General features: G+C 58.1%; 9 protein-coding genes across 9 annotated transcripts; 5 read left to right on the top strand and 4 right to left on the bottom strand.

The window, feature by feature from the left end:
- Positions 1 to 917: 917 nt before the first annotated feature.
- On the top strand, positions 918 to 1,754 carry IUM83_04025 (SCP-like extracellular protein; the record flags this gene model as incomplete). The annotated part of the gene is made up of 1 exon (XM_067928065.1): positions 918 to 1,754. The coding sequence occupies one exon, from the start codon at positions 918 to 920 to the stop codon at positions 1,752 to 1,754; it is 837 nt and encodes a 278-aa protein (XP_067793693.1).
- Positions 1,755 to 3,145: 1,391 nt separating this feature from the next.
- IUM83_04024 (Glycoside hydrolase) lies at positions 3,146 to 4,874 on the bottom strand (the record flags this gene model as incomplete). The annotated part of the gene is made up of 2 exons (XM_067928064.1): positions 3,146 to 3,329; positions 3,415 to 4,874. The coding sequence occupies 2 exons, from the start codon at positions 4,872 to 4,874 to the stop codon at positions 3,146 to 3,148; spliced, it is 1,644 nt and encodes a 547-aa protein (XP_067793692.1).
- Positions 4,875 to 5,246: 372 nt separating this feature from the next.
- On the top strand, positions 5,247 to 9,350 carry IUM83_04023 (mcm10-like protein; the record flags this gene model as incomplete). Its single annotated transcript, XM_067928063.1, has 13 exons — positions 5,247 to 5,642; positions 5,723 to 5,858; positions 6,079 to 6,473; positions 6,545 to 6,886; positions 6,975 to 7,435; positions 7,502 to 7,592; positions 7,733 to 7,828; positions 7,898 to 7,948; positions 8,013 to 8,081; positions 8,163 to 8,207; positions 8,275 to 8,830; positions 9,164 to 9,217; positions 9,289 to 9,350. 13 exons carry the CDS (start codon positions 5,247 to 5,249, stop codon positions 9,348 to 9,350), a joined length of 2,754 nt encoding a protein of 917 aa, XP_067793698.1.
- Positions 9,351 to 10,009: 659 nt separating this feature from the next.
- Positions 10,010 to 11,260, top strand: IUM83_04022 (cln3like protein; the record flags this gene model as incomplete). The annotated part of the gene is made up of 1 exon (XM_067928062.1): positions 10,010 to 11,260. One exon carries the CDS (start codon positions 10,010 to 10,012, stop codon positions 11,258 to 11,260), a length of 1,251 nt encoding a protein of 416 aa, XP_067793697.1.
- A 266-nt stretch (positions 11,261 to 11,526) lies between these two features.
- On the bottom strand, positions 11,527 to 11,889 carry IUM83_04021 (uncharacterized protein; the record flags this gene model as incomplete). The annotated part of the gene is made up of 1 exon (XM_067928061.1): positions 11,527 to 11,889. The coding sequence occupies one exon, from the start codon at positions 11,887 to 11,889 to the stop codon at positions 11,527 to 11,529; it is 363 nt and encodes a 120-aa protein (XP_067793696.1).
- A 976-nt stretch (positions 11,890 to 12,865) lies between these two features.
- IUM83_04020 (uncharacterized protein) lies at positions 12,866 to 13,243 on the bottom strand (the record flags this gene model as incomplete). The annotated part of the gene is made up of 1 exon (XM_067928060.1): positions 12,866 to 13,243. The coding sequence occupies one exon, from the start codon at positions 13,241 to 13,243 to the stop codon at positions 12,866 to 12,868; it is 378 nt and encodes a 125-aa protein (XP_067793974.1).
- Positions 13,244 to 15,804: 2,561 nt separating this feature from the next.
- IUM83_04019 (Lysosomal thioesterase PPT2-B) lies at positions 15,805 to 17,351 on the bottom strand (the record flags this gene model as incomplete). The annotated part of the gene is made up of 2 exons (XM_067928059.1): positions 15,805 to 16,160; positions 16,235 to 17,351. The coding sequence occupies 2 exons, from the start codon at positions 17,349 to 17,351 to the stop codon at positions 15,805 to 15,807; spliced, it is 1,473 nt and encodes a 490-aa protein (XP_067793892.1).
- A 1,227-nt stretch (positions 17,352 to 18,578) lies between these two features.
- IUM83_04018 (Molybdopterin synthase catalytic subunit) lies at positions 18,579 to 18,974 on the top strand (the record flags this gene model as incomplete). The annotated part of the gene is made up of 1 exon (XM_067928058.1): positions 18,579 to 18,974. One exon carries the CDS (start codon positions 18,579 to 18,581, stop codon positions 18,972 to 18,974), a length of 396 nt encoding a protein of 131 aa, XP_067793893.1.
- A 2,652-nt stretch (positions 18,975 to 21,626) lies between these two features.
- Positions 21,627 to 22,004, top strand: IUM83_04017 (uncharacterized protein; the record flags this gene model as incomplete). Its single annotated transcript, XM_067928057.1, has 1 exon — positions 21,627 to 22,004. One exon carries the CDS (start codon positions 21,627 to 21,629, stop codon positions 22,002 to 22,004), a length of 378 nt encoding a protein of 125 aa, XP_067793855.1.
- Between the last annotated feature and the right edge of the window lie 617 nt (positions 22,005 to 22,621).

Genomic DNA, 22,621 nt, shown 5'->3' with positions numbered 1-22,621 from the left:
GTTGATTGGATCGGACCAAGTCAATTTCGAGACGTGATGATGTTAATTAAGCGCAGGTACACTCGCGGAGTCGAACTACTGCAGCTCTCACAAACAATGTGGAGTCCTACGCTCTGTTCGAGCAAGGTGAAAAAAAGACAGAATTCGGTCTCGTATGGTGTAGTTTTCGTCATACAAGACTGAGGTGGAAGGTCGCATTGCAATGGGTTTTGGGCGTGCAGGCCAACTTTCTCTCGTACTTCCGCCAATTGGCGAAAGAAGCTGAGCATGGCGGTGTCGACTGCTGTGCATTCATCTCTGAATCGCAGTCTGCGCTTCATGCTATCGAGAGCGATGGATCGATGCACTCGATGCAGCAGCAACCTCAGAGAACCGCGCAATGCGGAGCAAAATGCGCCCATACCAGCGAAAATCAGTGGTTCAAAATGCTGTAGATGCAGGTACCGCGTTCGAACGGTACTTTCACTAATAACAACTTGACACCCAACGCACCGAACTACAGTACCGGTACATGCATTATATATATATATGTAGTAGGCTCGATCGCACTCCTTACAATTCCCGCCTTAGGTCACCCTGAGTTGCTGCGACGCCATGGCCAGCTCAATCAGACAGCAATTGTGCTCTCTATAGTATCAGCCAAAGCGAACAACTGTTTTCAACGCCTGCGGAGGAATACCACACGGAGGCGTTCAACAAAGCACCACCAGTGCAGCCCACAAGCGCCGTGCCAGACGGACACAACGTGCCACAAAGTCGCGGGAGGGGTACCTCTACATTTTACAGCCGTGCAATGGGGACCAGACTCGACGTTGACACGACCGAGTTTACACGGCGTGTCGGCTGACCAAGCGCTCACTTTGGAACTTGCCATCTTCCACCCCCACACATCATATAAACCACCCCACATCGCAACCATGATGGCCATCGCTCAGTCCTCGCTTGCCCTTCTGTTCGTTGTGGCGGCCGCGTCCAACGGCTTCGCGGACGCCGCCAACCTGCGCTCGCGCAACCTGGGCGGCACCACCATCGCCACCAACGTGAAGACGTACAGCGCGTACGGCGACTACGCGTCCGCCATGCTGGCGGCTGTGAACAAGCAGCGCGCCACGGGCGGCCTGAAGCCCCTGTGCCTGAACAAGAAGCTGCACGCCGCCGCGCAGCGCCACTCGGACGACATGGCCGCCAAGGACTACATGGCCCACGACGGCTCGGACGGCTCGACCATGTCGGAGCGCATCACGCAGGCCGGATACGACTGGTCCGCTGTGGCCGAGAACGTGGCCGCCGGCCAGGTCGACGTGGCCGACGTGATGGTGGCGTGGATCAACTCGCCGGAGCACCTGGAGAACATCATGGGCGACTACACCATGTTCGGCTCTGCGTACGCGTTCAACAAGGACGGCACGTACCAGCACTACTGGACGCAGGACTTCGGTTCGGGCGACGCGGAGGAGTGCGACAGCGCCACGCCGGCGCAGAAGACGCCTGTGACGCCCGCGCCGACGACCATGGCGCCGGCCACCGAGGCCCCGACGCCGGCCCCGACGACCGCGGACGAGACTCAGCAGCAGGAGGCGCCTGTGACGCCGGCCCCGACGACCGGCGAGGAGGTGCAGGGTGAGTCTGAGACGACGCTGGAGGACGCCACTCAGAACGTGGAGCAGGTGGACACGCCTGTGACGCCTGCTCCGACGACGCCGGTGCCGGCCACGGACAGTCCCAAGGGCAAGGACTGCGAGTCGAACTTCTAAGCTACTCCGACACCACCCACCCCCACCACATAGAGTTATATGTAACTGCGTAGATTGAGTGTGATCTCAAGGTGCAGACTAGACCAAACCGATATACAATACAATAATGAATAACTTGAGCCAACGGAAACTGTGCTGTAGTTGGGCAATTGTTGTTGGGATAGCATTCTGCAATAGTAGTAGTTGTTGTATTACAGTAGTTCTGGTATAGTACTAAAAAAGATAAAACCATATCATACAATCTACGACTGGTATGTATTCGTAGTTTGCCATCCACTTCTTCGGATCGAATGAGCCGATGAAAGCGGTGTCGTGGCAAGCTGATCATTGCTACGATGAGAGCGTAGATGAAACTTGGCGAGTATAGTCGAGCGCCACGTTTCAACGGCCAAAGCGGAACGAGAAGAGAAGTACTATTAGAGGATACCTTGCTAGCGTCGTGCGTCGATGGAGCCGTGACATTCGAACAGTTGGATGGCGTCGAATATACGGGACATTAACGGCAGGAGCATACCAGATTAGTAGCTGAGTAGGCCATTGGTGTTATTGTCATCCCAGTTAGATGCTAATGAATAAGAAGGCTCTAGTTGTGAGTGGTTGTGACTATGGGGGAATTCAGAAAAGTCTCTGCGGAGCTCTCCGAGAAAGGATTGTGGCCACGAGTGGTCCTCCTCCGCTCACTAGTATGAGCCGCAGTAATTACTGGGTACCGTAAGGGGGTTTTCGCTTGCGGGCGTTCCCCGATGCAACACAGCTGGTCCTCTCACTTTTGGATTTCCATTCTCAAGCTCAAGTGTCAGAAACCTCCTACTTCGCTACGCCTAGACTGTAACCCAACTCCGGTGCTGACGAGACCAGACTTCTCGTAGAATATATCTGCAAGAAAAAAAAGCACGAGAAAGCTGGTTAAAAGCTATGTAGCCTACACTCCTATTCTACACGTAGCGAAGGCCAAGGAAACTGGCTTCCACTCAAGCGCCAAACGACGTTTGAAGTAACAGCATCACCGCTCTATTTGACAGTCGACATTCATCGTTACCTTGGCTCGCCGTTTCAACTATTTGAAGAAAAGCACCAGTTCGGAAAGCCTTTATAAGCAAAAGTCTACATATCATGGTCACCTTGGCGTACCAACAACATTTGGCAGAAGTCTAAACACATTCTGCAACCCTCGGCAACAAAGCCCTTGATGGCTACCATGAGTATTTAACACTTCGAGGCGTTGCTTTGCAACTTGTTGCGAAGTTCATATCCCTCTGACATATCACTGTGCGCAGACGTACAGTCTTAACACCCTTGCACACATATCCAAAGGCGCACTCTATTACAGCTTGTCTATAGGGTATCAAATATTCTGCAGCTTTTACTCCACTCGGTTGCCTTGAGGAAGCCTATGAAGCCTTAGCCGTCGCTGCATCATCAGCCCCTACTTCACGTAACACCTGCCGCGCTACCCCCTCCCAGCTCTTGGCATGAGAAAACTTGTAGTGCAGCAAATAGCTGAAACCACGTAGCAGCAAAGAACAGCGGAAAGCCATCACGTACTCGTCCGGAATGTACTCGATACGATCGATCCTGTAAAACCGCGTGGAGACATAGCATGAATAGTTAGTATGACTAAGCAAGCCAACCACAAAATAAACGTTCTGGAACCACTCACGTGTGTAAGTGTTCGAGGAAAAGCTGAGCGTTCATGCCTTCCGTGACGGTCCGATCGTCGTTATCGATCATCAATCGCGCCTGCTTCTCCAGAAAATACGGGTCCATGTTCGTCGTTCGGATGCGCATGTCCTTCGTCAGCACCTCGATGATATCGTCGCGCGACCCACCCGCAAGTGCCACGATCAGCTTCGCCAGGTGAACTCTGTGCTCTCGGGAAATGTGCTTCACTTGGCCGTAATCGATAAGGCCGAGACGGCCATCCTCGAGCAGCAAGATATTTCCCGGGTGAGGGTCTCCGTTAAATGACCCATCCACGAAAATCTCGTACCCGTGCACGTCCATAATGAGTTTCAAAATCTCGGGCAGGTTCAGCAACTGGTGTTGCTCGTCCTCTCGCGCCGCCCACTTCTTCGGCTTGATAAAGCCCAAAGTATAGTCGTAAGACGCTCTCCCAATGCTGCGTGCCAGTCGTTTCGCCACGAGTGTCAGCCCGTACAAACGCAGCTGCAGCGAGGTCGGGCCGGCCTCAATGTCCAGGCCTAGCGCTTCGCGCTCCTTGTCCTTGCGCTCCTGATCCTGCTTCAAGAACTCGATCGTGACCCCCTTGTCCGTGGCGATGGCCTCGAAGTGGTCCTGGATGCCGTCCAGTAGCTTGCGTCCTTTAAGGAACTCCATCACGAGCACCTCCTTGGTGCACAGCTCCATCATGGGCTCTGGAATGGCCACCTTGGCGGCGTACGGGCTCTGGGCGATGTTGCTCCGCACCGTGGCCAGGTTCTTGGCCTCCTCCACGTAGTTGAACTCGGTCATGAACTGCTTCTCGACCTCCACGAGGTACGGCAGGTGCGCCGGCTGGAAGTAGCGGCAGAAGTCCTGGATGGTCTTGATGTCCCAGCGGAAGAAGGTCTCGGCGTCCGGGTGCTGCACCTTGACGGCCACCTCCTGGCCGTCCAGCAGCACCGCCCGATGGGCCTGGCCGATGGAGGCCGCCCCGAGCGGCTTGGGGTCGATGGACCGGAACACCTGGCCCAAGGGCTTGCCGTAGCTCTGCTCGATGATGGCGCAGATCTCCTCCACGGGCTTGGACGGCGCGTCGTCCTGCAGCTTGGCGGCCCGGTCCAGGTACTGCTTGGGCAGCACGTCGGGCCTCGTGGAGCCCGTCTGGGCCAGCTTCACGTAGAAGCCCTTGAGCTCCAGCACGATGTCGAAGACCTCGGGCGCGTACTTGTCGTGCAGCCGCTCGTACTCGGCGCTCTGCTGCTCGTCGCTCAGCTGCAGCTGCTCCATGTAGAGCTGCGCCGCGCGGTAGTGCAGGTAGATGGGGAAGGCCTTGCGCCAGAAGTACAGCGAGCGGCTGAAGCCCTCGTCCGAGTGCGCCGCGAAGGTCACGCCCCCCGCCCCCGCGGCCGTCGAGCCCAGCAGCAGGCGCGCGCCATGGCGGAAGACCAACTGCCACATGCCCGCAATAATGCAACGTGGGGTCGGAAGAGCGGGCGGCTAGTACTTGGTGCGATTAGTAACGGTACTATTTTAGTACTATGGCGATTCTTCGTTTTTAAAGAAAAAGTCAGGAAAACCCATGCTGGGAACACTACGCACAAACTTGTATATGGGCGGGAGTATGCAAAACAGTTTCTTCCGGATCCAGAAAGATCTATGGCGCGATCTTGTGTCCGCCTGTTTGGAAGACTCGCCGAGTTAATTTCGGGAATGGGTTCTTCCCGGCCTAATTTCGGGCACCCGAATGCTTTTTTTCGGGTCTCTTGAGACTCGATATCCGAAAAGAAGCGTTCCAGATTTTATTTTCGGGTCTACTTAGGCCCTACTACGATGAGCTCCGCCATCGGTGTGAGCGTGCTGGCGCGCGTGACGCTGGAGGTAAAGCAGAGCAAGCAGCGGCAGTTCACGGAGGCGCACGGGGAGCTGCTGGCGACGCTTCCGCCCGATGACCTGCGCCTCCTGCAGGCGGCCAGCGAGCTGGTGGCGCGCGACCTGGTGGTGAAGGTCACGGCCTCGCCCTCGCAGCGCTGCTTCTACCGCGTCGAATCGCTCAACAAGTACCGGCGGCGCGACCGGGAGGCCGACACGAGCGTGGACAGCGTCACGCAGCCGTTCGACGACTCCATGGTGAGCGGCGGTGGCGCCAACTACTACAACTGCTTCGGCCACTACTGCACGTGCGCCGCCTTCCACGAGACGACGGTGGGGTCGCACGCCACGGCCATGGTGCGGACAGTAGAACAGAGTAGAACGGGGGTGCAGGCAACGCGGACTAACGCCTGTTGGTGTCGCTGGTCTGTCTGCAGTGCAAGCACATGGTGGCGAGGCTGCTGGCGGACGCCACCGGCCAGTTCCAGAACATGCAGGTGGAGGACGCCCACTTCGCGCAGATGCTGTGCCCCCCGCCCTCCGCTGATGAAGACGCCATGCTCTTCTCCCCCGGTCGGTGATGCCGTGGCTGCAATGACTAGAATATACTACCCACCAAAACTGCAGCATGCAATAGAGGACGAGTACGTAGAATTGTCACTGCAACAACGGGATTGATTCCACTGCAACCACTTCAACTTCAGCCGTTGGGTTACGTCTCGTGTACCCCAGCATCGTACCCCGGTTATCCCGACTGGTGAGTCATTTTCGAATTTGGCGCCTACAATAACAGCAATGCAGGACGAGGCGGAGGCTGCTGCGCCGTCGCTGGCGGCGGCCTCGCAGAGCTGGAACTGGCTGGCGCTGTCCCAGAAGAGCGGCGATGGCGGCAACGGCGCGTCGTCCTCGCGCGCGAGCTCGACGCAGCCCAAGGCCAAGCGGCCCATGCTGCTGCACCGAGCGCCGAGCTCCGCGCAGACGGAGCCCAAGCCCAAGACCATCTCGACCGCTGAGGAGCGAGCGAAACCTGCGGAAATTAATAACGAAGCGGTGGAAGAGTTTTCGAGGCTGCGCATCGCGGAGCGCACCGTGTCGGCGGCGGCGCTCAGGCAGGAGATGGAAGGCCGCAAGTTCATCAGGCTGCAGCAGATGGACCGCGTCCCCAAGGACACGTTCACCAACGGAGAGGTAGGTTACGCCAGCTTTTTTATTTTGTTTTATTATTTCTCACGAGTTTATTTTTTATTTGATTTTTTCAGGTGGACTGGGTGACGATCGGCGTGTTGACACGGAAAACGTTGTCTAAGCCGGCGGCCAATGGGTCGACGTTCATGGTGTGGGGGCTGTCGGACCTGGACGGGACCGAGCTGGGCGTCTTTCTCTTCGGAGATGCCTACGCAGCCCACTGGAAGGAGCTGACGGGGTCCGTCGTGGCGGTGCTGAACGCGGCGCTGATGCCTGCGACGGAAAAGAGCAAGTTCGCGTTCAAGGCGACGCAGCCGTCCGAGGTCGTGAAGCTGGGCAAGGCCGTGGACTTCGGCATCTGCAAGGGGACGACGTCGGGGGAAGCACGGTGTCGTCTGGCGGTGAACACGGCCAAGGTGTGGTAGTATTTGTTGGTGTTGAAGTTGCAGTCAATTGCTAACCTTAGGACTTTGTGCTTTTTTTTTTGCTGTGCAACTTTTACAGTCGCAATACTGCTTGCACCACATTGAAGTAAGCTTCATGCAGGCGGGACGTGGCCGACAGCAGCTCAACAACTCCACGGGTAGTCTGCGCAAAGCGCTGTTCGCTGGTCTAGCGAAGCCGAAGAATCTATCAGCGGGCGTATACACGTCAGCTCCGTCAAAGTCCAGCAATTCTGGATGGAACCCGATATTCAACAAGAAGCGAAAGCGAAACGATACCGCTGGTGGAGTTTTGGGCGTGCCCACCGTCTTGGCGGCATCCGGCGCCGTTGTTCAGCGCAGCAGAGCACATCCAGCGCAGTCGACAATGAGTAGCAGCGCCCCAGGCGAAAGACGGCGAGGCACCATGAGCCTTATGGATCAACTCCGGGAACCTACGGCGTCGATGAATCCTGTTCCAAAACGCTCAGTTGCTGGGTCAGCGAACGCAGTCCACTTTTCTGGTCGAGCACAGAAGATTGTGTACGTTGCCTATGGTGTGGTGCGTACTGTATCATGTGCTCTAATGTTCTGCTGATGCATTTGCAGGTCTGCGGTTCTCGCGGGAGATGGGAAGCCAATAAAGCGTCCTAAGACCAAGAAGGTGAACATGATCCACTTCATGAACACAGGGTCTCAGGTGAAGAAGTAGTTGTACATTTTGTAGGCCCGGGCGTTTGCCACGAAAAACATTGCTTTTAATGCTCATGTGGACAGCTCTGATACGCTCCGAGTTTGTTTTGGTTTCATTACTCGAGCAATCCCTTCTTTTTATAACAGATGAAGGAGCTCGACCGAAGTGGGGAGCTCTTGGCCCTGTGTTACCGCGAGCAATGGGCGAAAGCCACCACACTTCTAAGCGGTGAGGACTTAACGGTGAGATGCTTTTCTCTTGCTATAATCTGTGCTATTCTTCGCTGCTCAATCATATTGAATGCTGGTTAGTCCAGCACAGTCGCTTCCGCACTACACCAAGCGGTTGTCGATTCGCGCGAGGTGGGTGGAACCAATGATCACTAGTTGCGATGTAGTTCTCATTCCACGTGTCGCACTTGCGTAGGAGGTATTGCTGTTTCTACTGAAGACTGCACGACGTGACTTCCTGAAACTCAACACTTCGGTGCAAAAGGTGACGAAGCTCAGCATTATGGTTGTACGATGGTGTATTTCACTCATTCAATTTATTTGACCCCTGACCTGCTTCGAGTAGGACGGCAAGACGTTGCTGCATCTGGCCCTCGAAAGCAACAACCTCGTGAGTCTTGATTCGTTTTGACCTAACACACGCTATCGTGCCATGGTGCTCACAACAAGTGCAACAGCGCTTTGTCCACGCATTATTGGCTGCAGGCGCAGATGTGGCTGTGGCTGACAAGAAGGGAGTGAGGCCCATGGACCTCATGACTTGGACGGCTATCGTGCACCCCACTATTATGGTGCCACTGCAGGACGATATACTTCATCTCCAGCAACGTAATGCTCTCCAACGTCAGCGTACTAGTGCGCTTAACGAGACCATCGCTTGTATGCAGCGGGATGAAGAAAATCTAACCACTAAGGCACAAGAAATTCAAGATGATGTGGCTGCGACACGTGCCTTCCGAACGGCAGTGGAAGACCAAATTTTACGTGCGCAAGATATGGACAGGGATTTAACGACGCAAATCGACGCCGAGGAGGTCAAACTTCAGTGGATTCGTGGGGAAGTTGCGCGATTGCATACTCAAAACGGGTCTGCAGACATGGAAGTAGCTCGGATCAACAACGAGACCCAGCGACTCGCTGCTGCGAGTGCAGCATTACGTGTGAAGCACGAACGCCAGGAGCAGGGCAGGAGCAATGTGGCAGCGCAGCGTGCCATCAAGTGTGAGGCAATTGGTATGCTCCGGCAATTTCCAGGCAACGAGGCTTTGCAGATCCGAGCACTACGAGCCTTGCTGGTCATGTGCAAGAAGCCTAGCGTTCGGCGTCAATTGTTGATATATGGACTTCAGGATGCGCTAGTCGAAGTGGCGCGGCAATTGCCACGTCAAGCAAAGGTCCATGTTGGTGTGTGTCAATTAATATTGCTGCTCTCAAGCACTTCCGACGACCCAGGGATAATGAAGACGTGGCAAACCAAGGGGCTGGTCGAGGCTTTACTGGCTGCCTGTACGTCAGTCAAAGCCGATTCACCCACGATCTTGTCAGAGGTTTACCGCTGGACTTCAGACGTCTTCACGCGACTGAAGATGACCCCGCAACTTCATGACATCGGCGAGAAGGGTAAGAGTACAACAGTTTGCAGTTCAGCGCGATGTTGCTAAAGGTCAGTACTGTTCTTCACTTTGATACAGAACTGTTGGAGATTCTGGATGACGCATTCAACCGGTTGCAAGCTGCAATGCCAAATAGCTAGTACAAAAGTTGAAGGAAACGTGTCATGTTCATCATGATCAACGTTTTAAATCCTGTTGTTGGTCAAATGTGCATGTGTTGACCGAGAAAATCCAAACTGTCAAAAGACCGAGAAAATCCAAACTGTCAAAAGGAGGAACACCCGGAGAAATGCGGACTACATCACAACAGTGGGGTGATCCAGACAGACATCCGAGATTTGCCTTATTGATCGTGGTTTTAGGAAGTGGTGAGCTCTTGGCCTTGTGATTCCGCAAGAGCATCGGCGGAACGCTGACCACTTCGCGAATTCAATTGTGCGATGAGAGCGTCTGATTGAGTTTGACTTCTCATAGAATTTATTAATCGATCTTGTTCTGGTCTGTCGTCAACTCCGGTTCTGGGACCGCCCACAAAAGGCGGTACTAGAAGCTCGCCATTGATCTACGGTAGCCCCAGAGTTTGCTGCAATACTCGGTTCTTGAATTTCGTGTAAGAAACGGAAGTTTCGTGTAAACTTTTGTGTAAACGGAAGCCTGGAGGTTGGTCACTTGAAGTTTGTATGTCGATGCGTTTTCGACACGGTTTTGTCGAGAATAGCCGTTTTTGACGTCGTATTTAGCAACGTGCAGGGTTTTCGACATCACAATCTGATTCTCGCCAGCTAAAAGGTTGTCAAAAATGGAGGCGAAGCGCAACCTGCTGGCCTTCTGGGTGCTGGGCTTCGTGAACAACATCGGCTACGTGGTCATGATCGCGGGCGCGCAGGAGATCGCGGCGGGCGGCGTGGGGCTCGTCTACCTGTTCGACATCTTCCCGGCGCTGCTGGTCAAGCTCTCGGGCCCGTACTGGTTCCAGCTCGTGTCCTACCGCCAGCGCACCGTCACGGGCGCCGTGTGGATGCTGCTGAGCTTCCTGGTAGTGGCCCGGGGGCGCCACTCGCTGTGGTTGCAGCTGCTGGGCGTGGCCTTCTCGGGGCTGCAGTCCGGCATGATGGAGGCCAGCTTCCTGGCCATGGCCTCCTTCTACACCAGCCCCGTGCAGTGCCTCACGTGCTGGTCCAGCGGCACGGGCCTCGCCGGGGTGGGCGGTTACGCCTGGGTGGCGGTGCTGCACCTCTGGGGCGGGCTCAGCTTCCAGGCCACATTGGAGCTGGCCAGCGTCTTCCCCGTGCTCTACGTGCTGGTGTTCCTCTTCGTGCTGGACAGGTCCAAGCTGCCCCCGGCCAGGACGTGCAACTACCTGCCGATTCCGGAGGACGCCGGGGTGGCCGTCACGGTCATGGCGGTGGATAGCACGAAAGGCCAGTTAAAGCTGAGGAAGAAGGAGTTGGAGGTGGAAAAGGGAGTAGTCGAAGAACCGATGCACGACGCGTCCACGATGGGCTTCCGAGACAAGATGGAGTTTATTTTGACGCTGGGACCGTATATTATTCCGCTGGCGACGGTGTACCTGGCCGAGTACACCATGCAGACGGGAGTGTGGTCGGCGATCGGGTTCCCCGTGGAGAGCAAGTCAGCCCGCGCGAGCTTCTACTCGTCCGCGGGCTTGGCGTATCAAGCGGGCGTGTTCATCTCGAGGTCGTCGGGCGTGCTGTTCCAAGCGACGCGGCCGATTTTGTACCTCATGCCGGCGCTGCAGGTGCTACTGCTCGGATTCTTCACGCTCGTGGCGGCCACGCACTTTTGGTACAATTGGGGGTTGCTGGTGGTGTGTTTCGTGGTCGGGTTGCTCGGCGGCGGCGTCTACGTGAACGCCTACACGCTTCTGTCGAAGGAGATCCCACCCAGTCACGTCGAGTTGGCACTTGCAGCTGTGTCAGTTGGCGACACCGTTGGTGTCATGCTTGCCGACTGCGCGGGTCTGGTCCTCCAAGGCTGCCTGTACTCCATCAACCATCTGCCAGGCGCCTCAATCGAGGTTACGTGCTGACTGTGATAGCTATCTTGTACGCTTTCGCCACCCCTAGTCTTCTACAGCCTCCTCTCGGGATCTAGCCATCGGGACGATATATTATACCACGTCTCATCTTGAGGCTGTACGAGGTTTTCGGGAATGGGACCGGAATGCGGCGGGACAAATTAATGGATCGATATGCGCGCCGACTTGATAATAATTGATAGTGTATTGTGTTTTTTCATAGAGACAATAGTCTACATGTCGAAGAGGGTGAACAATAATATCGTCGTCCAGATCTGTCATTGGTAGTGGATGCCCTCGCCGATGACGTCGAGCTTGTGCTTCTTGTACTGCTTCATCTGCTTGTCCCACATGCCGCGCGTGAGCGGCACGCTGTGGCCGGACACTCGGCTGCTCACCATGTTCTTCTTGCGGAGCTCGGCCGGGATCTCCACGGGTGGCTGGGCGACGATGTGGCGCATGCGGCTCATGCTGAAGCGCAGCAGCGGCTTCGGGTGGGCCTGCAGAATGTGCATCTTGAGCTTCTGGGCTTCGTGCGGCAGCGGCACCGCGTCGAGCGGGTCCCCCTCGGGCCGCTTGTGCGCGCTCAAGCGCGGCTTGAAGCGCAAGTTGGACTTCTTGGGCGGAGGCAGCAGTCCCATCGTGGAGTGTTATATGAAGTGGAGGCGGCGGTGGCAACCACACGGCAAAAGGCTGGGGCTGAGCCAATTCAAAAGTGGGCATGGCCCCGCATCGCGGCGCTGTCGCCGTTCGCCACAAGAAACGAGGGCGAGATGATGTGGTCCGTCTCTAGGTGTCGTCCAAACATTAATGCTGATGGCAAGCGGGCAAGTGTGGCGAAAGGCGTGCAACGCAATGGACACATCCAATCCGCTGGAGCTGATGAGCTCGGTCGATGATCAGGGGTCCAAGTCGCGTGCCGGTGCAAGGGCACATCCCCGCGGGGCCCTCACTATGGAGATACATGCGGAGGACGAGTTTGACGGGTGTTCGGGGATAAGTTTTTCGCAGCGAGAGCTGTACGACTCGACCAGCCGTGAGGACCGGCCGTGGCGTTGATGCGGATGGGGTCGAAGGCTCGGAGTCCGGGCGGGTTGGGACCCAACCTGGGGGGTGGCGCAGCGGGAAGGTGGGGAGGGGGCGGAAGTCCACGTGAATCGTTCGTCTACGCCCAGTGCAACGGATCTCCGAGTCGGAGTCAAGACACCCAGCCCTCTGAATCTGAAGAAACGGCATGGCGATCTGCACTTGTTTGCTGTCGTTGGTAAGTGGAGGATGATTATGTGTGGCTGCTGCTTCGGCACATGGCTGTGGCTGTTGCTCTGGCGAATGTTGTGAATGTTGTGAATGATGCACTGGGAACTGGTGTCTGTGTGTATTGGCTTGGATAAATACTGCCAGCTACGACCGATAGACTGAATAAATACTGTGATATTGCGTCGCGTTCAAGCTCTAGCTGCCTGGAGCTCTAGTCTGTACGAGCTGGGTGCTGGTACAAGTAGATGTGGTGGCGGGGCGGCTGAAAGTGTCTCGGCGCGGTCTGTCTGTACTCGTCGTCTCCGAAGGACGGCGGCGAGGGCGGATAACTAGAACGGTGGGCGCGGCGACGATGGACCATCACCGGTAGGTGACGTACTCGTCAATCATGTCCAGGTGTTTGGTCCTCCGCTTGCAGTTCGCCCACATGCCCATCGTCAGCGGCACGCTGTGGCCGGACACGAGCGTTCGGACGGCGCGGCGGTCGCTGAGCGAGTCGGGAATGAGCACGGGCGGGATGGCCCTGTGCCGCATGTGGCTGAGGCTGAAGCGGGTGAGCTTGGCCGGGTGCGCGTCGAGGATTTTCTGCTTGAGTGCGCGCACGTCCTCAGGCAGCTCGATGGGCACGGGCGCCTGGCGGCGGAAGCTCGCGCGCTTCGAGAGACCGCGCGGGGACTTGGCGGCGCGCGGCTGCGAGCGCTGGAGGCGGAGCGGCAGGATCTCCGGCTGCACTCCCATGGCTGCTGTGCTGTGCTGTGCTGGCTGGCGGCTTCGAGGCGGCTGGCAAGTTGCTGAATGCCGAGCTACCGGATCCGGAAAAAAGTGACGAGGCAGACAGGTTGAACCGATGGCCGAGGCCAGGGCGAACAAACACCGCCGAGCCCGAGCTCGGCTCTGCAGCGTACGCCAGCGGTCAGAACCGACCCGCGGACGGTGCCGGTGCAGCGTTAGACTTGCGGAGAGTATGGCGCGGGGATCTGTCGCTTGAATCTGTCCGTATTCCGCGTGGCCTTGGGGCGTGGCGGCGTCGGCGGCATCGATTGGATGCCGGCGCGCGGCTATGTCGTTCTGAAGCACGCTTCAGGCGTTCAGGTGCCGCGCGTGCCGCGTGATTTCTTCGCCCAGAAACCGGCCCCGCGCCGCCGCCTGGTTCACAGGACGCCGCCGTCGCCGTCGATGCGGCAACTTTGCGCGCAGCCAGCGGTGCTTGGCACATATCCGAGCCCAGGCCACGTCACGCGCAGGCCCAAAGTCTGTAAGTTGCGCCAGCGGAGACTGTTAAACCAGCGTCTCCGGAGACTCCGCATATGCTGCCGGCCGCCGAGCTCGCCGAGAATCTCGAGATCCGACGCTCGGATTCGATGGCTGCCGTCCGACTGGATGCGGTGACTACCAGCCGTGCTGTTCAGCAGCCATTCTGCGTGGGTCCCGCACGCACGCAGGATCATCTAGCTGTGCATATGCTTGGGAGGCGTGGGTTGCCAGTTGCAGGTGAGCCGCGATGGCGACGGCGATGGCGACGGCGAGCGTGACCGAGTCCTGCATGGCGCGCGTCGGGCAACTCAGTTCGTCTACGCCCCGTTCCTGGCTCTGGGGCTCGGGCTGCCTCGTCACACTGCTTCGTCGCATGTGGCTGAATCCCATCGCCTGATGCTCGGGCATCGATGCCGGCCCAGCCGCGCGGACCAATCCGAGGCCGAGCCGGCGCGCGAGCCTTTGCCGCTTTGAACTTGCCTCGGCTCGACTCAGCCTGGCTGCTTGGGTTCGTCCGCCGCGCGACGCGGAACTCCGTCGCGCTTTTGCCTCGCGGGTTCCTGGGCTTCAGGCTGCCAGACTGAAGCCTGAGGCTGGAGATCCGTCGCCACGACGCGGGCTGCGACGCCGCCGTAGAAGCGTCGCGGACAAAACAGGGCTTGGAGGGCTTAGCGCTGGCTGGTTCGGCTTCCCGCTGGGACGTTTGCCTGCTGCGGCGTCACGTGTGCTTGAACATCCAATACGGCGACCACCAAAACCGCTCAAAGATTCCTAATGCTGGATACGGCAAATGCTGGATACGACCTGAAAAGTTAGTTGTACCGGACCTAGAGATTTTCTAGGACGGGACTGTCCTACACCTACCGTACTGTACTGTAGTAGGACGACACCAGTGCAAGCCACACGAACTGTAGGAGCCGCCAAAAGGGTCAGGATCTATTCGCCCTCGCGGGATACTAGCACAGCTCTACGACTGTCAGACTACTTTCTTCTAGGGCGCCGAGTCTCACGTGGCAAGAGTGCGCGGGGCGTACCAAGCGAACCAACACTGCATCTCTGCAAACGAGCGCGCGGGGGCGACGCCCGTCCTCGAGCGCTCGTGTGCTGAATTACGGTATTGGTACGCTTGGTAGGCTACGCGAACTCTCATGCTGGTGGCCGGTCGTCGCGGTTCATCTTCGGGTCGAGTGCGTGCTTCGTCGAGGCGTTCTCTTTGTGGGCTCTGGCTTTTGACCCTGTGCTGCTGTTCCTCGGAGGTGCACAGCAGACGCGTGGAGTAGCCTACGCAAAGTAGAATGCTGGGATTGATGATTTAGATGCATGCATCACAACTAACGCTGAGTATTGCTGAAGATGCCATCCATGAAATATGGACTGCCATACTGGGGAGATGACACCACAGCTATTATAGCGCGTTTTGTTGCCGCCGTGTTCGAGCGTGCCTTCAGGGTAAGCTTACCTGCGCTCTTCCAAAACACACTCACTTATCATTCGTACTTTACTTACTTCGAAATACTTAGTCTGGGGCTTTGTGGAGATGTTGTAGCCCTTCCTCGACTTGTCCACATCCACCCCTACAACGTCGTTAGTTTTGCGATGTGCAAGGTGTTTGATGCACGCTTCGGTAAGTGCTGATTCATTAAGTCTGTAGCAGCAAAAAACGAATGTACTTACTAAATGCATAAGGCGGCTGACGTACTCACTTGCTGTAAAGTCGATTCAAGCGATGTTGGCCCCCATGAAAACTGAGATACACACCATGCGAACGAAAGACGAGTTCTCACAGCCTCCATGGCACTGGTAAGTATTAGCATCTACTACACATACGCGGTTGTCAATTTCCCGTAGATGACGTTGGTGCGCCTTTCAAAGCAGCAGATCCAAGAGCACCGACCTGATCGACTGCACGTACCCCACCTCGTAGATGATCTACGGTAGATCAATGGACAATTGTTATCACTTGATGCGTTGCATCTACGTGTAGGAGGACGAAACGCTAAGATCAAGCCTGAACAAGAACGTCATTTTGGGTTAAATAAACAGCTCTAAACGTTCATGTTTGAAAATTGGTCACGGCGATGCGGTGTCACCACGCGCTGAGTTCCGTATGCTTCATACAGTGCTGCCTGGATAGCGTCGGGCTTTTGCCCTCTTCGCAGCAGCGTGCGGATGCCTTGTAAGGTCTGGTCACTCACGTCGGCGACGGATACATACTTCGCCACCACTTCCAGCTCGTCCGCCTCACTCTCCTTCTGGCCCTCCGCGGCATGGCATCCCTCTAATTCCATTGAGCTGACGTGCTTTAATAGTGCAGAACGAGCTTGAAGATCGGTGCTTGATGCGTTTTGTCCGCGCAAGCTCTCATTGACAATGAAACATGCATCTTCTTGCGCGACAAGACCTGCAGACCACAGTGCGCGAGAAAGTTAGTTAACTTCCACCTAGTGGACTACCGCGCCAAAAAGCAACGCTTACCATGTTCGATCAGTTTTCTTGCAACTGAGCGTCCATCATCCAAGTTCTCAGACACGATAAAGACGACTTCAGACTCACTGACCGCGACTGGGTCCTCCTGCTGCGGCTTCAAAACAGTCGCTGAAATCCCATGACGGTACAGCAGTCCAGCCGCCAGCTGCGACGCCGACACATGCAGCGAGGCAACTCCATCAATATTCTCGTCCTGTTCATCCGCGACGAGGACTGCATGCGCAACACCTCGGTCACGGCACACCGAAGCGATGAACGTCAGCACCGCCGACAACGGGTTGAAGCACACATCGAACGAATCCGTTATCGACGTCGGTAGCGGTGGACCACGCGGGGGCAACACCGCTACGGAGCACAAGGTGCTGCTCTCATCTCCTCTCGCCGCCCTGGCTTTCAGTTTGCCAGCCAGTGCCATCGTTGCCTCCGCATCACTGAGCTCGACCTCGATCACCCTGACCTTCTCTGCGCCTTCCTCCCCCACTGGCACCGCAATGCCGACCTTCTCCCAATCCACAGCCTCCACCACCCTGTCCACTCCGTGCCGTTTCCAGCTCTCTTTAGCCACCGGAACGGACACGAAATGCTCGTCTCCGTGCGTACGTCTTGACGCTCGAGACAGCGGCGAGTTCACGGGCGCGAGACGCACCACGCGCTCCCCGCAGTCGAGAGCTTGATCTTTATTGTTATTACTACTACCCTCTGCGTCGTGCGAGTGCACGCGCCAGAGGCTCCAGGCGAGTCCGTAGCTGCCCACCGCCAGCCGCAGCGCGCGCACCGACTTGAGGAGCACCAGGCGCCTGCCCACAGCTACAGAGCGCGGGCCGGCCAGCTCCGCGTCGCCCACAAGAGCGGACGACGGCACGCCCGACGCGACGGCCACGTGCCGCGCCGGGACGGAGCTCCACACGGCGCTGGGCAGCACGTTGGCGGCGGCGAAGCGCAGCGCGAACCGCAGCGGGATGGGGCGCCGCTCGATCTCCAGGCAGCCCTCGGTGAAGCCCAGCGCGAAGGTGGCGAAGAGCGCACCGCCCACGCCGACACCGGGCCCCCACGGGGCGCGCGTGGGCCGCGGAGCGGGCGGGAAGTCCGTCGCGACGACCTGCATGGACTACACCCGCCGGTTGTTATCTTCCCGCGAGGGTAAATTTCCCGTACGAAAGGAAAACTTAGTGAGTATTTTCCATGGGATCTGGGAAACTTAGTGGGTATTTTTCGCGAGACCATGAAGCAGTTGAAGGCACATGGTTGCGGTGGAGCACTGCAGCCGTCTAGGACGTACGCTTGACCTGTCAGTGGTAAGGCCCCATAGTAATACCTAATATGGAGAGCTGCGGGTGCATGGAGTTTGCCCGAGATTGCTCGGGTGTCGACCCTGGAGAATACAATGTAGAGACAACCAGGCTATCCTAACGGTGCGCGTGCAATGCCACCTCCAAATGAATGGAAGAGTCGAGCGTGTAGAGCGCGGCGTGGCCTGCTTCAGGCGGGAGTACGCAGTTGCAACTTGCACCTTGCAAGTCACACGTGCAAGTTGCAACTGCGTACTCCCGCCTGAAGCAAGGTGTGACTTTCACCCAGCAGTGCTTCGACGTAGTCGACGCAGATCAGGGCAAGGCAACTGCAATGCAGTTTGCATCATGCCGGTGCATTGCGTCGGTGGTGGTGCTGCCCGCGGTACTACGTATACGAACGGTGCCGCAAAGCTCTCCGCGGTGACTTCTCCTCCGCTCCGTCGCCTGACGTTATGGCGGGTTCCGGCGCGATGTGCTGCCGCTATGCGGGCTTCTCGTGGCCCACGAGAACGCTCGCTCGCTGCGCCGAGCGCTCTTGCCGTCGAGCGCGGTTGGTTTGGCCATCGGCCAGTGCGCGCCTTCAGCCAGCTTGATTGGAGGCCTGCCTGCGACAGTCGGCCGGCTCTGCGGTTCGAGCGCCGGCCGTCGACGTCGCCGACGCTCGGTCCGCTTCGCCGAGCCCGGCGCGCCCGGCTCCGGAGCCCTACGCACGCGCCCAAAGCCGAGGCGGCGCTGGAAATCGCGCGATTTGGGCCCTGGGCTCCAATCCTGCGTATGAGCGGGGCTCGCATAGGCGGGCTGCTGTATCGCATGACGCCCGAATCCCCTCGGATTCCCGCGGCATACTGGAGCGCAGTGGTGCGTGGCACCTCGCACGTCTTTGCCACGCGCTTGCACTTGGGCCGCCCGCCAGTCAAGGCAAGACTGGCCGCGGGCGCTCGGCTTCAAGCCCCGTCACTTTTCGGCGGCGTGGGCCCATTCCGCAACATCCCAGCACCACAACAAGCCCCAGCTACCCAGCTACAACCCCCACCACCGCCATGGGAGTGCAGCCTCAGCTCACCCTGCCGCACGTGCAGGAGCAGGTGACCAAGCCCCGCCAGGGCTCACCCGTCGGCAAGCACGCCTCGCGCTGGCACCGCCACCACGAGCAGCCCGTGGTGGAGCTGCCCGCCGAGGCGCAGAAGCTCAAGGACAAGATCCTGCGCACCAAGAAGGTCAAGCTCACGCGCTTCAGCCTGAGCCACATGTGCAAGCGCGTGGTGCCGCCCGTCGAGATCCCTCGCGAGATGAACAGCCAGCGCGCGCTGTCCACGACCGTCGCCGGCCGCAGCGTGCCGCTCACGCGCTGCATGTGGGACAACACCAAGCGCAAGACGCACCACATGGAGCAGATCTCCGAGTCCTACCCGCTGCACTGCACGCTCTTCCGGTGAGCCAGCAACAGCAGCAACCAAGAAACAGTAACACGTCGACAGACCGACGCAGACTATAGACTAGCAAGCCCCCCACGGCAGCGGTTCCGCCGCCGGCCGTATATACAATATTTAACCACAACACGAAAGATGCTTGACAGCAATCCACCCCAGCGTCTTCGAGATCACTACATGTAGTTTAACAGGATCCTGAAGTGAAGCAGGCTTCCACGTTGCATTACAACTGCATTAGCTTGCGTGTTGCACGCTGCCGCCTGCACGAGGCGAGGCTCGCCAGGATGGCTTCAAGCTGTTTCGAAGCCATTCTCGCGGCTACGGATTGCTGCTTCGAAGCATCACGAGTCCGGTGCGTTGTAGTTGCAGCTGCACCATTCCGGCGCAAAATGACGATCCGCAGCAGAGATACGACTCAACCGGGTGTTCATGCATTTTGTGTAAGTTGCCGTTGCAGGTTCAAGCGGCGGGTTCTTGGATTGCTCGAAACTTCGGTTTCGATGGGGCCTGGTCCAGGACCAGGATCTGCGGTCCTAGGCGCTGCGCAGTGCGCAGGCCTAGCCGTCCTAATTCTCAGCCGCCATGTTGCGCAAAGCAAGTCAACGAAATTTGCTACCACCGTGGCAATCACAGTGTTTGGATGTACACCACATGGTAGGTAAACCCCGTGATAGGATGAGCAATGCCAGTGCTCATCAAACCAAAAGTATTAGATGGCAGTGCCATGATAAACAGCAACGAATGAGTCATGGACTCATGACCACGACACCTCACTTCAGGTTTTGCCGTCATGAAGTCAACACCATAAGCCTACCTCCGCCTGATAAAGGCATCCCCAAGAAAAGCAAGAGCCCGCGACGAGAACGCCTCGATGTTCGTCCCCAAGCCTCGACGAAGCACGCACTCGACCCGAAGATGAACCGCGACGACCGGCCACCGGCGCGAGAGTTCGTGTAGCCTACCAAGCGTACCAATACCGTAATTCAGCACACGAGCGCTCGAGGACGGACGTCGCCCCCGCGCGCTCGTTTGCAGAGATGCAGTGTTGGTTCGCTTGGTACGCCCCGCGCACTCTTGCCACGTGAGACTCGGCGCCCTAGAAGAAAGTAGTTTGACAGTCGTAGAGCTGTGCTAGTATCCCGCGAGGGCGAATAGATCCTGACCTTTTGGCGGCTCCTACAGTTCGTGTGGCTTGCACTGGTGTCGTCCTACTACAGTACAGTACGGTAGGTGTAGGACAGTCCCGTCCTAGAAAATCTCTAGGTCCCGTACAACTAACTTTTCAGGCCGTATCCAGCATTTGCCGTATCCAGCATTAGGAATCTTTGAGCGGTTTTGGTGGTCGCCGTATTGGATGTTCAAGCACACGTGACGCCGCAGCAGGCAAACGTCCCAGCGGGAAGCCGAACCAGCCAGCGCTAGGCCCTCCAAGCTCCGTTTTGTCCGCGACGCTTCTACGGCGGCGTCGCAGCCCCCAGAGTCTGGGCCAGACGGCCCAGCTTCGGGCGTCGTGGCGACGGATCTCCAACCTCAAGCTCCAGGCTGGCAGCCTGAAGCCCAGGAACCCGCGAGGCAAAAGCGCGACGGAGTTCCGCGTCGCGCGGCGGACGAACCCAAGCAGTCAGGCCGAGCCGAGCCGAGGCAAGTTCAAAGCGGCAAAGGCTCGCGCGCCAGCTCGGCCTCGGATTGGTTCGCGCGGCTGGGCCGGCATCGATGCCCGAGCATCAGGCGATGGGATTCAGCCACATGCGACGAAGCAGTGTGACGAGGCAGCCCAAGCCCCAGAGCCAGGAACGGGGCGTAGACGAACTGAGTTGCCCAACGCGCGTCATGCAGGACTCGGTCACGCTCGCCGTCGCCATCGCCGTCGCCATCGCGGCTCACCTGCAACTGGCAACCCACGCCTCCCAAGCATATGCACAGCTAGATGATCCTGCGTGCGTGCGGGACCCACGCAGAATGGCTGCTGAACAGCACGGCTGGTAGTCACCGCATCCAGTCGGACGGCAGCCATCGAATCCGAGCGTCGGATCTCGAGATTCTCGGCGAGCTCGGCGGCCGGCAGCATATGCGGAGTCTCCGGAGACGCTGGTTTAACAGCCTCCGCTGGCGCAACTTACAGAGACTTTGGGCCTGCGCGTGACGTGGCCTGGGCTCGGATGTACCAAGCACCGCTGGCTGCGCGCAAAGTTGCCGCATCGACGGCGACGGCGGCGTCCTGTGAACCAGGCGGCGGCGCGGGGCCGGTTTCTGGGCGATGAATTCACAAGAAATCACGCGGCGCGTGCGGCACCTGAACGCCTGAGCGAAGGCGGAGCGTGCTTCAGAACGACATAGCCGCGCGCCGGCATCCAATCGATGCCGCCGACGCCGCCACGCCCCAAGGCCACGCGGAATACGGACAGATTCAAGCGACAGATCCCCGCGCCATACTCTCCGCAAGTCTAACGCTGCACTGGCACCGTCCGCGGGTCGGTTCTGACCGCTGGCGTACGCTGCAGAGCCGAGCTTGGGCTCGGCGGTGTTTGTTCGCCCTCGGCCTCGGCCATCGGTTCAACCTGTCTGCCTCGTCACTTTTTTCCGGATCCGGCAGCTCGGCATTCAGCAACTTGCCAGCCGCCTCGAAGCCGCCAGCCAGCACAGCACAGCACAGCAGCCATGGGAGTGCAGCCGGAGATCCTGCCGCTCCGCCTCCAGCGCTCGCAGCCGCGCGCCGCCAAGTCCCCGCGCGGTCTCTCGAAGCGCGCGAGCTTCCGCCGCCAGGCGCCCGTGCCCATCGAGCTGCCTGAGGACGTGCGCGCACTCAAGCAGAAAATCCTCGACGCGCACCCGGCCAAGCTCACCCGCTTCAGCCTCAGCCACATGCGGCACAGGGCCATCCCACCCGTGCTCATTCCCGACTCGCTCAGCGACCGCCGCGCCGTCCGCACGCTCGTGTCCGGCCACAGCGTGCCGCTGACGATGGGCATGTGGGCGAACTGCAAGCGGAGGACCAAACACCTGGACATGATTGACGAGTACGTCACCTACCGGTGATGGTCCATCGTCGCCGCGCCCACCGTTCTAGTTATCCGCCCTCGCCGCCGTCCTTCGGAGACGACGAGTACAGACAGACCGCGCCGAGACACTTTCAGCCGCCCCGCCACCACATCTACTTGTACCAGCGCCCAGCTCGTACAGACTAGAGTTCCAGGCAGCTAGAGCTTGAACGAGACGCAATATCACAGTATTTATTCAGTCTATCGGTCGTAGCTGGCAGTATTTATCCAAGCCAATACACACAGACACCAGTTCCCAGTGCATCATTCACAACATTCACAACATTCGCCAGAGCAACAGCCACAGCCATGTGCCGAAGCAGCAGCCACACATAATCATCCTCCACACCGACAACGTTGCCAACGACAGCAAACAAGTGCAGATCGCCATGCCGTTTCTTCAGATTCAGAGGGCTGGGTGTCTTAACTCCGACTCGGAGATCCGTTGCACTGAGCGTAGACGAACGATTCACGTGGACTTCCGCCCCCTACCCTCCTTCCCGCTGCGCCACCCCCCCAGGTTGGGTCCCAACCCGCCCGGACTCCGAGCCTTCGACCCCATCCGCATCAACGCCACGGCCGGTCCTCACGGCTGGTCGAGTCGTACAGCTCTCG

Source organism: Phytophthora cinnamomi (genome assembly GCF_018691715.1).
Source record: "Phytophthora cinnamomi strain GKB4 chromosome Unknown Contig27, whole genome shotgun sequence".
Taxonomy (NCBI): Eukaryota; Oomycota; class Peronosporomycetes; order Peronosporales; family Peronosporaceae; genus Phytophthora; species Phytophthora cinnamomi.
This window is presented reverse-complemented; position numbering and strand designations above follow the sequence as displayed.